Genomic DNA, 15,411 nt, shown 5'->3' with positions numbered 1-15,411 from the left:
TGGGCGATGGGCTCTGAGTGATCAGTCCTGTTTACACAGGACAATTTGCTGTCGGGAATTATGAACTTTTGAGCTGCACAAAAATCATTTAACCCGAGCCTTTTGCTCATCCGTGAGGTGATCTGAAGCCTACTTACTTCGAAAGATTGTCATGAAGCAAGAATTATTGAGAACTCTTGTTCACGATGATCTCTCAGTGTAAATACAGCCTTAGATTCTGCGTTGAAATCAGCATCAAATACAAAATCAGAGTACAAAAGTAGGCATCAAATACACACCTCCTGTGCATGTATATGTTACCGCAAACCCCCTTTAACATGCAAAGGAAAATTTTTGAGTGGAATTTTAACATCGTCGCTCAAAAAAAGTCACTAAAATAGCTAGTGTGCCCATTATTTTGCCTAAAAAGATGAGAAGAATCAAGCAAACAGCTACAGGAAAAGAACTTCCCTTCAGAAGCAGTATATATATAGTGGCATGTAAAAGTTTGGACACCCCTGGTCAAAATGACTATTATAAACAGTTCAGCAAGTTGCAGATTAAATTATTTATAAAAGGGCTAAAGTTAAATATGAAACACATTTCCTTTGTATTTTAGGCAAAACATTTTTATAGATTTTTATCTTTTACATTTTAAAAATTACAAAAAGGAAAATGGGCCAGTGCAAAAGTTTGGGGACCCTGCATGGTTAATATCTAGTAGCACCCCCTTTTACATAGTAACATAGTAACATAGTTAGTAAGGCCGAAAAAAGACATTTGTCCATCCAGTTCAGCCTATATTCCATCATAATAAATCCCCAGATCTACGTCCTTCTACAGAACCTAATAATTGTATGATACAATATTGTTCTGCTCCAGGAAGACATCCAGGCCTCTCTTGAACCCCTCGACTGAGTTCGCCATCACCACCTCCTCAGGCAAGCAATTCCAGATTCTCACTGCCCTAACAGTAAAGAATCCTCTTCTATGTTGGTGGAAAAACCTTCTCTCCTCCAGACGCAAAGAATGCCCCCTTGTGCCCGTCACCTTCCTTGGTATAAACAGATCCTCAGCGAGATATTTGTATTGTCCCCTTATATACTTATACATGGTTATTAGATCGCCCCTCAGTCGTCTTTTTTCTAGACTAAATAATCCTAATTTCGCTAATCTATCTGGGTATTGTAGTTCTCCCATTCCCTTTATTAATTTTGTTGCCCTCCTTTGTACTCTCTCTAGTTCCATTATATCCTTCCTGAGCACCGGTGCCCAAAACTGGACACAGTACTCCATGTGCGGTCTAACTAGGGATTTGTACAGAGGCAGTATAATGCTCTCATCATGTGTATCCAGACCTCTTTTAATGCACCCCATGATCCTGTTTGCCTTGGCAGCTGCTGCCTGGCACTGGCTGCTCCAGGTAAGTTTATCATTAACTAGGATCCCCAAGTCCTTCTCCCTGTCAGATTTACCCAGTGGTTTCCCATTCAGTGTGTAATGGTGATATTGATTCCTTCTTTCCATGTGTATAACCTTACAGTTATCATTGTTAAACCATTGAAAGTATCACAGCTTGTAAACGCTTTTTGCAGCCAGCAAAGAATCTTTCAATTCTTGTTTGAGGGATTTTCATCTATTCTTCCTCGAAAAATTAATCCAGTTTTGTGAGATTCCTGGATCGTCTTGCACACACTGCTCTTTTGAGGACTTGCCACAGATTTTCAATGATATTCAGATCGGGGACTGTGAGGGCCATTGTAAAACCTTCAGCTTGTGCCTTTTGAGGTAGTCTATTATGTTTTTTTTACATTTGTTTAGGATCATTATCCATTTGTAACAGTCATCTTCATTTCAACTTCAGCTTTTTTTACAGATGGTGTTATGTTTGGATCAAGAATTTATTAAAATTTTATTGAATCCTTTCTTTTCTCTACCCATGAAATGTTCCCCATGCCATAGGCTGCAACACAACCCCAAAGCATGATTGATGCACCCCATGCTTAATGGTTGGTGAGATGTTCTTTTCTTGAAATTTTGTGCCATTTTTGCTCCACGCATACGCTTGATCATTGTGGCCAAATCATTTTATTTTAAGCTCATCGGTTCACAGGACTTGTTTACAAAATGCATCAAGCTTATTTAGATGTTCTTTTGCATACTTCTGGCTCTGAATTTTATGGTGTGGACGCAGAGGAGGTTTTCTTCTGACCACTCTTTCATGAAGGCTTTATTTGTGCATTTGTGACCTTATCTTGAGCTATGTTCCTGTTAACTGACATTTACATTACAACTGAGGATATGGCAACTTGAAAATGTTTTGCTATCCTCCTATTGCTTTCTCCTGCTTTGTGGATCTCCACTATTTTCATTTGCAAAGCGCTAGGCAGCTGCTTAGAAGAACCCATGGCTGCTGTTTTTTGGCACAAAATTCGAGGAGGCTGGGTTTTTATAAAGCTGGGAAATTTGCATCACCCCGCCTTTCCTAATGATGATAGTGAACAAGACTTAACCTTAAGGATAGGTTCACATAGCGTTATGGCGGTACGGTTAACGGACTACGTTACACCGCGGCATAACGCGGTGTAACGTAGTCCGTTAACGCCGCCATTGCTTGTAATGGTGAACACATCGCTAGTGCATGTCCACATTGGGCGTGTGCTAACGATGTGCCGTCATTTCAGTGACGGACCTCGAACAGCGTTCGCGGTCCGTTCCTCGCTAGCGCAGATCGGGCATCTGCGCTAGCGGGATCGGCTAACGAGATCCCTTGTGGGACATTGCGTTAGCGCAGTCCGTAGCGCTTTGCGCTAGATGGACTGCCCTAACGCATTGTGAACCTAGCCTTACAGGCTAATTAAGGTCTGAAACCTTGGTCAAAGCTATGAGTTCACAAATCTCCAAGGTACCGAAACTTTTACATCTGACCATTTTCCTTTTTGTAATTTTTAAAATGTAAAAAATTACTATATACTGTATATATTTTTTGCCTAAAACACAAAGGTAATGTATCATCTTTAACTTTAGGCCTTTTAGAGATCATTTTTACTTCACCTTGCTTAACTGTTCACAATAACAGTAATTTTGACCAGGGGTGCCAAAACTTTTACATGCTATATATATACACACATAGGTCAAACAGTTATCGGTGTCGTAATGAAGGGGTTAAACCTATTTCAGTATATTGATATATCAGGTTATTGTGAAGAGTAGATAACTTCAAAGAGACAGACTTCTGTGATAAAGTTCAAAGCAGCTGTAAACAGGTGGTCACAAAAGTTCAGGATTTAATCACTACTGGAATAATAAGGTGAGGAGTGAGGGTTCAGGGAAGACAATGCACCTGGTAGGTGGCCTGATATACTGGCCAAGACCATCCAGGCATAGCAGACTGGAAGAAAATAAAAGGGGCACTAGGACGAAAGTAAATAAAATTACAATTGTTCTTAACAAATAATATCCTGTGTCTTCAAATGACCTGACATTGTTTTATATCTATATTTACCTGCAGATGTAGACCAAGACTATGCCAGACTAGATGTGGAAGGAAAAGGGGATATCCTTGGCTTTACCTACTGCTTTATTCAATATGCATGGCAGGCTATGGTTGATTTATAGCCAGAATGCCCAAATCCTAATTTGCTATTCTGTTTTCAGTTTTCTAGATCTTTCATCGGATCTGTTTTGCATTGTGCGTCTCACCTCCATAAGTGGGCCCTACAAATGAAATCACTAGTGACTCCGCTATAAACATGCATGCTGTGCCTTATAAGCATGTTTATTTCAGAGTGTAGAGGGTAATAAGAGAGGTCTGATAGTTGTGGGTGTCTGCTGTCAAAAAAGGATTGTGCATCTTGGATTCATCTACTGTCCGAAGTCAAGAAGTTCACATGCACGTTAGGTTTTGGGTCATTCCCACAAAAATTGTCAAGTTCATTTGAGTTTCCTCTGGCTTTTATGAACACCTTTAAAAGGCAAATAATATTGTCACTATTTAGCGTAACTTTTTTAGTCAAAATTAAAAGGGTTATTTAGTTTCAGATTAAAAATATAGAAATCCAGCAATCTCGATGACCACCAAGTCCAACCCAATAAGGATAAGATCTGGGCATTCAGAGGCTACATCCAAGTAATTGTTGGAGCTCGTTGCTCTTGGATTTTAGATCTCCACTGGTAGAGTCTTCTCAAAATGTTTTTATGCAATTTTAGATTATTATCACCTGTTTAATGCATATCCTGTTACATTCTCATTCCCTTTTGTATGAGACATTGGTATAAGAGGGACAGCTAGGCTTTCCTCCACTCGGGAAGAAGATTCAGTTTGCTGCTGTAACTGTATCTAAATCATACATGCCCACTCCCCCGGAATGTATGAGATTCTACCAGATTAAAAATACGGTACATCCTAGACTCGTAAAAGACTTGGTAAAGCTCCCGGGCACCACATAAGCCTCTTGGAAAGCAGTGCTCCCCTATCCTCCATTGCTGTGATGCCTAGCCCAAGAATCCAGAGGTGCAGTCAGAGAAAGGAACAAGTTCGGGAAGCTTGGCATTGGCATCGCACTTCAAGTGCCAAACTCCCCCACTTCTACGAGCCAATTTTGAAGACTTGCAATTATGATCTTAATATCCTATCTCTCTCCCTGCCCCCATCAGTCTAGGCATATGTCCCCCCCAAAAAGACATAAGATTCTACCCCAGTACTGCTGTGCTTTGCTAATAGAGTCAAATGTCTCCCACCTTCGCCAAGTTAACAATATTTCTCCCATTTTTGATCTTACACGTTTGACGATCAGGGGTCATTTAATAGCCTGGGCTATCAGAATGATAAATCATTGATCGTTCTGTATACATAGGCTGCTATACTTCTTGACAGCATGTGTCTTGTTTCCACACGTCAATATGCTGCCGAGAATGATTATTGTTTAATTAAGCTTAAAAATAGTTTTGTTTGACGAATGAGCATTTTGCTCATTTGTCGGGTGATTGTTAGCCTGTTTGCAGTGGCCGATCAGGAAACGAGTGTCCCGAGGAATTCTCATTCACAATAATCATCCAGTGTGAATGCGCCTAAAGTGATAACAGCTTTGAGTGCTAGGTGACACTGACCCCGTATTCTTGAGAAAACAAGTAGTATCATTGTGGAGTGACCTGGTTTCTCCCTGCGCTTATAAAACGATTACTTATTTGTCAGCTCCCCTCACCCAGGGAATTTCTAAGCTGTTTAGCAAATTCCATTATAACCACAAAGTGAGGCCAAGAAGGCTGCAGGTACTGCAAGTTAACCCATCAAATTACAGAAATGACAGCCGATGTCTCGAGGTCCTTCCTAGATCATGCCTTCATTAAGCGAGTGGTCACAGTCCTTCTGGTCTGTTGGAAAGATTTTCCTAATGGCTGACGGATGATTTATAAGTACGCGGATTATGGTCGAGAGACTGATCTCTAATTGATGTGACTGTTGCTCGGTAAGAGCAGCTGACTCGTAATGGGGGATCATTACCTCCCTGCTAATATCAACCTATAGGACTTCATGGACTGACTTGTATCACTAAGCATCAGGTCACCCCTATGGCATATGTATGTTCCAAGGGAAACTAATCATCTTCTCTGTTTCTTTTGACAAAATCATCGTCAGAAGAAGTATATAATTTGCATTATATATAGTTTTTAATCGGACATTAGCACTGAAAACAGGGGGCCTATTTGAATTTTAAATATGGGGTACCATCCCTGTGTTACTAAATGGCATCACACCTGTCTACCCACCCCATAGGCGAGTGCTCCTGTGCCCCAACATAAAATCTGTTTTTATGTATCTGTATAAAATCTGTGGCATTTATAATTCTAATGCCTTCTTATGTTCATTGGACTGCTGTGCTTTAAGCATTTGCTATCTTTAGTATAACTCAGGCTCATTTCAGTGTTAAAAAACCTGCACTTTGCTCACTTTACTCACTGACTCTCGGTCCACTACTGAGTCTCCGGCGATGCTCCTGGTGGCTGCCATTGGCTGTGGTGTTAATCTCACGTTAATAGAGCGACAGCCAATCAATGAGCTCAGCAGCTCCGAGGGGGTGGTCCTTATACACGCGCAGAGCCACTGAGCATAGTGATTGGATCCATACTTTCGACGTGAAGTGAGCATGGCCGCCAATGCTAAACACAGCAGCGGAGACTCAGAGGTGGACCGTGGGATAGTGAGTAAAATATGGTTTGTTTTTATATACCAAGCTGCACTTCAGGACCAAGGTCTCCTGAAAGGGGACAAAACCCCTTTAAGTAGGGGAGGCCAGAGAGGGTTCATAGAGAATACATGAACTGAGGATTAAGGTCTAGCCTGTAACTATAGTGGGTGTAAACGTGTAGTCACACCTGGGCCCTTGAGCATTATGAGGGCCAAAAGTCTACTTGGCCTATATGAGAAAACCAATTCTATTAAAGGATATCTGTCACCAGTTGTGTTTTTCAATATGAGAGTAGCATAATGTAGAGACACAAACCCGAATTTCAGCAATATGTCACTTACTGGGCTGCGTGTTGTAGTTTTAATAAAATCACAGATTTATCAGTGGGAGGTTATCACCAGAGGACTAGTAAACCTGCTGCCATGTAGTACTCCATATTCATGAACTTTGTATAACCCCATCTTCACCACTTATTGGCAGCTTTCTGCCTATGTTAAGTGTACACAGAAAGCTGCCAATCAGTGGTGTGGGTCGGGTTATACAGAGAACAGCATGCAGAGTACTGCTATATCTGCAGCAGAGAAACCTGTGATTTTATCAAAACAATAAGCAGCTCAGTAAGTGACAAATCAATGTTATCAGTGTTTTTGCCTTAACATTAGGCTGCTCTCAGATGGGGTATCAAAAACCTGGTGACAGATTACCTTTACCCATGATAGTTTGGAGCCCTGTTTAAGATTTTGCATTGGAGCCACAAGCTACAAGTTACACCACTACTCATCGCCACCACTGCTGCTCACCCTGGGGTGAGCTTCAATTCTCATTGCATTTGTATGGGTTGGCTCCATGAAATACAGTTGTGCTCAAAAGTTTACATACCCTGGCAGAATTTTTGCTTTCTTGGCCTTTTGTCAGAGAATATAAATGATAACACCAAAACTTTTTGCTCCACTCATGGTTAGTGGTTGGGTGAAGCCATTTATTGTCAAACTACTGTTTTCTCTTTTTAAATCATAATGACAACCCAAAACATCCAAATGACCCTGATCAAAAGTTCATATACCCCATTTCTTAATACTGTGTATTGCCCCCTCTAACATCAATTACAGCTTGAAGTCTTTTGTGGTAGTTGTTGATGAAGTTCTTTATTTTCTCAGGTGGTAAAGCTGACCACTCTTCTTGGCAAAAAGCCTCCAGTTCCTGTAAATTCCTGGGCTGTCTAGCATGAACTGCGCGCTTGAGATCTCCACAGAGTGGCTCAATGATATTGAGGTCAGGAGACTGAGATAGCCACTCCATAACTTTCACTTAGTTCTGCTGTAGCCAATGACAGGTTGACTTGGCCTTGTGTTTTGCATCGTTGTCATGTTGGAACATCCAAGTACGACCCATGCGCAGCTTCTGGGCTGATGAGTGCAAATTTGCATTCAGTATTTGCTGATAACATGCTGCATTCATCTTTCCTTCAACTTTGACCAAGTTTCCTGTGCCTTTGTAGCTCACACATCCCCAAAATATCAGCGATCCACCTCCGTGCTTTACAGTAGGAATGGTGTTCCTTTCATCATAGGCCTTGTTGACCTCTCTCCAAATGTAGTAATGTTCAATCACCGCGCACTCTAAATAGATAACTGTGAAGACTTTATTATACAGGTGTGGATGCAGCGATAACACAATTCATGAATAAGGAATTGGTGCAGGGATAGAGAAAATGTTGAGGGGACAAGAACATAACGTTTCGACCCTCATAATGTCTTATTCATTTAGTCGCTGTTGGCAAAGTTCAATGAACGGTGTAAAGGATATCCTGCTTGCAAAAGGACACCGGGGTCCGGGGTAGGTCCAATCCTTTACACCGTTCAGTGAACTTTGCCAACAGCGACTATATGAATAAGTCTCTATGAGGGTCGAAACGTTATGTTCTTGTCGCCTCAACATTTTCTCTATCCCTGCACCAATTCCTTATTCATGAATTGTGTTATTGCTGCATCCACACCTGTATAATAAAGTCCTCACAAGCATCTATTTAGAGTGTGCAGTGATTAAACATTACTCTATTATGGGGATTGCCATCCCACTTCACCAGCACCTCGGATCTAAGCAACAGTGCTCGCACACGACCTGTCTCTCTCCAAATGTAGCATTTATGGTTGTAGCCAAAAGTTCAATTTTGGTCTCATCACTCCAAACTACCTTGTTCCAGAAGTTTTGAGGCTTGTCTCTGTGCTGTTTTGTGTATTGTAGGTGAGATACTTTGTGGCATTTGTGCAATAATGGCTTTCTTCAGGTGACTCGACGATGCAGCCCATTTTTCTTCAAGTGTGTCCTTATTGTGCATCTTGAAACAGCCACACCACTAGTTTTCAGAGTTCTGTATTTCAGCTGATGTAATTTGTTGGTTTTTCTTTGTATCCCAAACAATTTTCCTGGCAGTGGTGGATGACATTTTTGTTGGTCTACCTGACCGTGGTTTTGCTGTTACAGAGCCCCTGATTTTCCATTTGTTAATCACAGTTTGAACGCAGCTGACTGGCATTATCAGTTCCTTGGATATCTTTTTGTATTCTTTTTCTGTTTTATACAGTTCAACTACCTTTTCCTGTAGATCCGTTGACAATTCTTTTGCTTTCCCCGTGACTCACAATCCAGAAACATCAGTGGCTGGATGAAAGATGCAAGAGTCTATCTGGATCTCAGAATCTCACTCAGCTTTTATGCACACACTGATTACAAATAAACAGGTCACAGGTGAGGATGTTACCATTAGTTGTCATTCAAACCCATTTGTGTCAACTTCTGTGCATGTTATTAGGCCAAAATCACCAGGGTATGTAAACTTTTGATCAGGGTCATTTCCATATTTTGGGTTGTGATTATGATTTATAAAGAGAAAACACAGTAGTTTGACAATAAATGGCTTCACCCAACCACTAACCATGAGTGGAGAAAAATTTTTCGTGTTATCCTTCATATTATCTGAAAAAAGGCAAAGAAAGCTAAAATTCTGCCTGGATACGTAAACTTTTGAGCACAATTGTATATGGCCAATCTGTATCTTTGCATAATATATGCATAGTAAGAAATGTGGCTGCAGGATACTAATTCATTGTTTTTACCCTTGAGTCCACGGATTAGGTCTTAGATTTCACAATTATGTGAAACTTCCAATAAAAGGAAAAAACTCAGACTTTGACCTGGTATTTGTTGACTTCATGTAGCAGCCCCATATCTGTTTACCTTCCACTGGATCAAAAGGATTGGAAGGCTCTTATCAGATGCATGGGTTTAATATAAGGTACTGGGCTCAAAATAGGGCATCAGGGGACATAGTACTTTAGGCAGTATTTATTTCTACAGACGGTGAACAGAACCACAACACCTATTTATGCTGGACCCTCACTTATCACGCTGTAAAGAAAGTATGTAACAGGAACCCTGAGATTTTCGCAATTTAGTACCATATTAGCAACATTGGGAGAAAAAAAAGCAAAGCTAAATTTTCTGAAAGTTTCTATCGCAATGATATGTTATAATTATATCATTATTATTATTACTAGATGGTAGCCCGATTCTAACGCATCGGATATTCTAGAATATGCATGTCCACGTAGTATATTGCCCAGCTATATAGTATATTGCCCAGCCACGTAGTATATTGCCCAGTCACATAGTATATTGCCCAGCCACGTAGTATATTGCCCAGCCACGTAATATATTGCCCAGCCACGTAGCATATTGCCCAGCCACGTAGTATATTGCCCAGCCACGTAGCATATTGCCCAGCCACGTAGTATATTGCCCAGCCACGTAGTATATTGCCCAGCCATGTAATATATTGCCCAGCCACGTAGTATATTGCCCAGCCACATAGTATATTGCCCAGTCACGTAGTATATTGCCCAGCCACGTAGTATATTGCCCAGCTATGTAATATATTGCCCAGCCACGTAGTATATTGCCCAGCCACATAGTATATTGCCCAGTCACGTAGTATATTGCCCAGCCACGTAGTATATTGCCCAGCCACGTAGTATATTGCCCAGCCACGTAGTATATTGCCCAGCCACGTAGTATATTGCCCAGCCACATAGTATATTGCCCAGTCACGTAGTATATTGCCCAGCCACATAGTATATTGCCCAGTCACGTAGTATATTGCCCAGTCACGTAGTATATTGCCCAGCCACGTAGTATATTGCCCAGCCACGTAGTATATTGCCCAGTCATGTAGTATATTGCCCAGTCACGTAGTATATTGCACAGCGACGGAGTATACAGCACAGAGCCATGTAGTATACAGACTTAAAATAAAAAATAAACATATACTCACCCTCCATTGAAGTCCTGGCCCTGTGTGCGGTGCACACGGCAGCTTCCGGTCCCAGGGTTGGTATGGGCACAGGACCTGTGATGACGTCGCGGTCACATGACCGTGACATCATGGCAGGTCTTTCTCGCAGGACCTGTGATGACGTCGTGGTCACATGACCGTGACATCATGGCAGGTCCTTGTTGCATACCATCATTGCCACCGAAACCTGCCGCTTGCATGGAGCGGTTACTGGAGAGTCGCGAGGAGCGGGAAAGGAACCGGAATGTGAGTATATGATGATTTTTTATTTTTTATATATTTTTAACATTAGATCTTTTTACTATTGAGGCTGCATAGACCCTGGTGGTTCTATATAGGCTGCACAAGATCGGCCTTCCCAAAAATCATCTATATATATAATTGTCTAAGGGTTTTTCCGTCTGTCTGTCTGTCCTGGAAATCCCGCGTCTCTGATTGGTCGAGGCCGCCAGGCCTCGACCAATCAGCAACGGGCACAGCGACGATGATGTCATAATGGTTGCCATGGCGATGATGATTTCATAAAGGTTGCCTCGACCAATCGGCGACGGGCACAGTCTGCCGCGAATTCTGGAATCATCATTGTCGATATACTAGGGGGACATGCATATTCTAGAATACCCGATGTGTTAGAATCGGGCCACAATCTAGTTCATCCATAAAGTTGGCATGGCTCGAAATTGAGCCAAAGGAAGTTAAAAAAGTAGTAGTGCGAACATGATGACAAGAGGTAACAATCTATCAGAAAATAAGGGTGACGCAAAAAATGAAAAATACGTATTGTCTAGGCATTTTGAAAATAAGTAAGGTTATTCACGTAAAGCTACATGAACCAGTCATCGACCATTATCTATACTGCATATGTCCAGATACAAAGTTCCATCGAGTCCATGGAGTGTGTGAGAAACAGATGATAGAAAGGACCAGACTTTGAGGAAAGTGTAGGAAAAGAGAACAGGGAAGAGTTATATTAGTGAAGTGATATGATAGGCCAGTCTAAAAAAATGTGTTCTCATGGTAGGCTTAAAACTGTGGACTTTGGGAATCATTTGGTTTGTCTGGGGTGGTAGATTCCGGAGAACTGGCGCAGCACTAGAAAGACTTGGAGACAGTTGTGGGAAGTTTAGATCATGGAGAACGTTGGTCTTAGGCGATTGGCAGAATAGATTGAACAGGTAGGGTGGTAGATAGAGATGGAGAAGATGTACGGTGATGGACAACTAGCGCAATGACTGGCACAGGGTGGAGGCATCTGTGTAGCAGCTGGACAGAAATATGAGCAGAAATGACATAACTACAGATGTAACTGATAACATCACCAGTCGCAAAGTTTATGAATGTATTTCTGTTATTGTTTTGTGCCCTCTCATTTTACATCAGGCAGTTATAGTAGCTTGTGCTTTCCTCTGATGGGTGTTATATCTTCACTTCCAGTTCTGCATTTTACATTCAATTCAAAGCTGCAGTTTTACAGGCATGACATAACTACAGTTGTAACTGATGACCTCACCCGTCACAAAACCTATGGATGTTTTTACAGGACATTTTACATACAGTATATGGTACTCGTGTGACGTACGACAGTTCTGAGTCACAGTTTATCCTTGTTTCATGGTTACAGCACATCTCTGTGGGGCTTTTACTATTACACAATGTTTTTCTATGTATTTCTTATGTAAAATATGAAGTGAGACTCTGAATTGCGTCATTGGATTAAACTAAAATGTATGTTCAGTTCTAATTGTGAAAATTGTTATATTAATGAGTATTGGGATTTTCGAAAAGGATTTCTCTTGTGAGCCAGACATGAATATTATGGATGGGGGAGGGAGATAGATGACAGCTGGTGATTATATTATGTATATGTTGAGCGTTACAAATCAAATAATGAGAGACAATTGTGTAGCTCCTGTGTTCTCTACTGGAAAGCCACTGTGTAATGACACCGATGGTGTCACTGGAGCAGCCTAGGGGGCGCTATCAGAGGGCACGGGCATGCACGCAGGGAGTGGAGGAACAAGGCATGCAGCACGCAAGGATCTGAGACTAAACAGTGAGCACAGGACCTGGAGCAAAAAAGTCACGTGATAACAAGGGGGCAGAGTCACCCCGCGTGCGGTCAGGGAATGCAGCTTGGAGAGAGGAGTACAGGCTACAGAACATAAACGTAGTCAAAAGAGAGCAGAGGGTCAAAAACCAGACGAGAGCATGGTACTTAGGGATAAGACAGAGAGTAAACCGAGACGAGCCAAGGTGTCAGATAACCAGGAAAGACAGGGCAGTACAATGCAGGATACAAAGGCAAGAGTCAGGGAGCAAACCGCGTCATACACAGCAAAAGCTCACACGCACAGAGGCACAACGATTACGGACAAGTAACCTGGGTCAGCAACCACAAACCGAGTATACGGAAGTTTCACCGACCCCAAACCTAGGAACAACCAACATTAAACAGCCACCCCGCAATAAAGAGAGGCGGACTAGAATTAACCCTGACCTGACCAAGATGGAGGCAGAATCATCCTGTCAGAGTCATGACACACTGAATGACACGTTGGAGGGCAGCTTAGCTCCGGAAGAACAATGTGATCAGTAGTCCAAAATCGGACATTCGTGACCAACATCTTCCTCCACCATCAGTCCGCTGGTGCCTCCATACAAATTAGACTGTCGGACTAACCTGTTGTTATCGGTGGGTTCGGCTGACATTAATGTGTATCGGGGCCTCAAGAGAGAGTATGATCATACAAAGCTGTAGGGATGGTCTGCCTGATGTGATGAGTTCAGTACCCTAAAATATAAGGCGTAAGGTATGTCTAAAAGTCTTTTAAATACCTGCCATAATCCTGCATACGAAACATTTAGCAACAACACAAACTGTTAAAGACCTAACATTATCGTATGTGTACAATGTATCCGCAATCATCACTCTATTATCATGTGCTTTTATCTCTTACAGATCCTCCAGTTGCAGCGGCCGTGAGGTCTCACTTTCTGGATTGTCCAGATGCCCACATTAATTTCTGCTTCCATGGAACTTGTAGGTATCTAGTGCAAGAAGAAGAACCAGCCTGTGTGTAAGTTACCGTCCTCGCTGCCTTGTATGAGGGATATGTTGGATTTATTGAGGAATATTTACATTGGAAACTTCAGTATCAATGCAGTTGGTCATATACTTGAGTTCATGTTTTCATAGAAGTTTCTCAGTGAGTTTTTTTTTTCTCATTTTAATAAAACTTTTTAAATTAAATATTTTCACTGCAAGGCATGGAAAACGTTGCTGTATTGAAGGAGATATGTGCAACCAAGGCAAATCCAAGTGCAAATTTCATAAATTTGTCAGTGGATTAAACTAGTCTACGTGACCTTGTTTCAGGGTTAGCAGTAACAAGGATATGTTCAACTTTCTACACATTTTTACAGTTTATATATAGAGCTTACAGTAGCTACAAAAAGTTGAGCAAATTTACAGATGCATTGTATTACTGATCCTGATTCCTGAGTTACATCCAGAGCTGTGCTCAACATTCACTTTGAATAAAAGGGTTGTCCATGACTTTACGATTGATGACTTATCTGTTGGATAGGTCACCAATATAAGATCTGCTCCGACAGCAGCCGGCTACAAGCAACATACACCACTGCCCTGTACAAGGCTTAGAGACCACTGCCAAGTATTGAAGTTTATTCCATTCTTTAATTGTAAAGGTCCAGAAAACCATTTGAAGGACTCAGTCTCTGCACAATGTGGACATGTACTTGTCAGCTTTCGTGAAGTACCCCTTTACAGTAGCCCACGCCCTGCTCTACCTCCTGAATGTGCCTCTGCCCTACTACATTATTGTTAGGGAACTGTTAATTGACAAGATTGCTGACTTTTTCCTATTATAACCAGTAGAATTATAATTGAAACGTTGGTTCATATTATGGAACATAATTTAAAGGAGTTTTCTGGGTCTCCTTTATTTTTTTACTATTGGCGTAAAAACTAAAAGGCAGATAGTTGCTAACAGAGGAAACTACCTGCTTGTTCTACCCTGCAATGGCTCAGAATGGTCATTTGCAATTCAGCTGCTCCATGTCAACAGAGCAGCTCTTCATCTTCATGTCTGCCCTGTTGACAGGACGTGACTGCTGATGTCATGGTGATTGACTGCCATCTCCCTGCAGTTAGGCAGCAGGGAGCTGACTATCAATCAGCATGACAGTGGCAGTCACACGTTGTCAACAGAGCAGAGCGGAAGAGGAGCTGCTGCTCTGTCGATGTGATGTCAGCGGAAGCCACTGAATCGTCGGTGGTATGTGACCCTTCTATGCTGGCAGATATCGGCGCTGCGCACAACAGGCAGGTAGTTTGCAACCTACCTGCTTTTTAGTTCTAAGGCTCCTAGTCCTTTAGGATCAGTGCAAATAAGTCATGCAAAGTAGTCAGAAAAGTAACATGAAATTAGATGGCGGGGGTGGGGGGTTTAATTTGCCTTCACTTATACAGTATATGTACATTAATATAACTTTTTACAAAGTTTCTTCAAAAGTTTGCAAACAAAGCCATGTCCTATGACCTATGGTGAGCCATTAAACAAAGGCTTGCTTGCCCAGTATAGTCTCCTGTTGCTACCAAACTTCGTGAAATATGGACAGTGTACAAGGTCATAGGAGTTTTTTGCTGTAGCTAGGTAATATGGACTTCAGACCTGCTGCCTCATCTACGCTCCTCTAGATATAAGTATGAAACTGATAACCTTTGATTTCCTCGCCATTCATAGAATAACTGGGAAAGACCAGATCTGATAACGTTATGCGTAGTTTTACGTCATTTATCTGATTGACACTTTTACCCGGTTGGCTCTCGCTCTTAAAATTTTCAGAGAGCAGAATAAATAATTGAATGGA

At 41.7% G+C, this 15,411-nt stretch overlaps 1 protein-coding gene across 1 annotated transcript in view; it reads left to right on the top strand.

The window, feature by feature from the left end:
• TGFA (transforming growth factor alpha) overlaps positions 1 to 15,411 on the top strand; it is a 69,764-nt gene that overhangs the window by 43,385 nt on the left and 10,968 nt on the right. Inside the window, exon 3 of the mRNA XM_069766545.1 lies at positions 13,478 to 13,595. Within this exon, the coding sequence (XP_069622646.1) occupies positions 13,478 to 13,595 (118 nt within the window). The remainder of the gene's footprint in view (positions 1 to 13,477; positions 13,596 to 15,411) is intronic.

The sequence above is a fragment of the Ranitomeya imitator genome, chromosome 4, assembly GCF_032444005.1.
Source record: "Ranitomeya imitator isolate aRanImi1 chromosome 4, aRanImi1.pri, whole genome shotgun sequence".
Lineage (NCBI taxonomy): Eukaryota > Metazoa > Chordata > Amphibia > Anura > Dendrobatidae > Ranitomeya > Ranitomeya imitator.
This window is presented reverse-complemented; position numbering and strand designations above follow the sequence as displayed.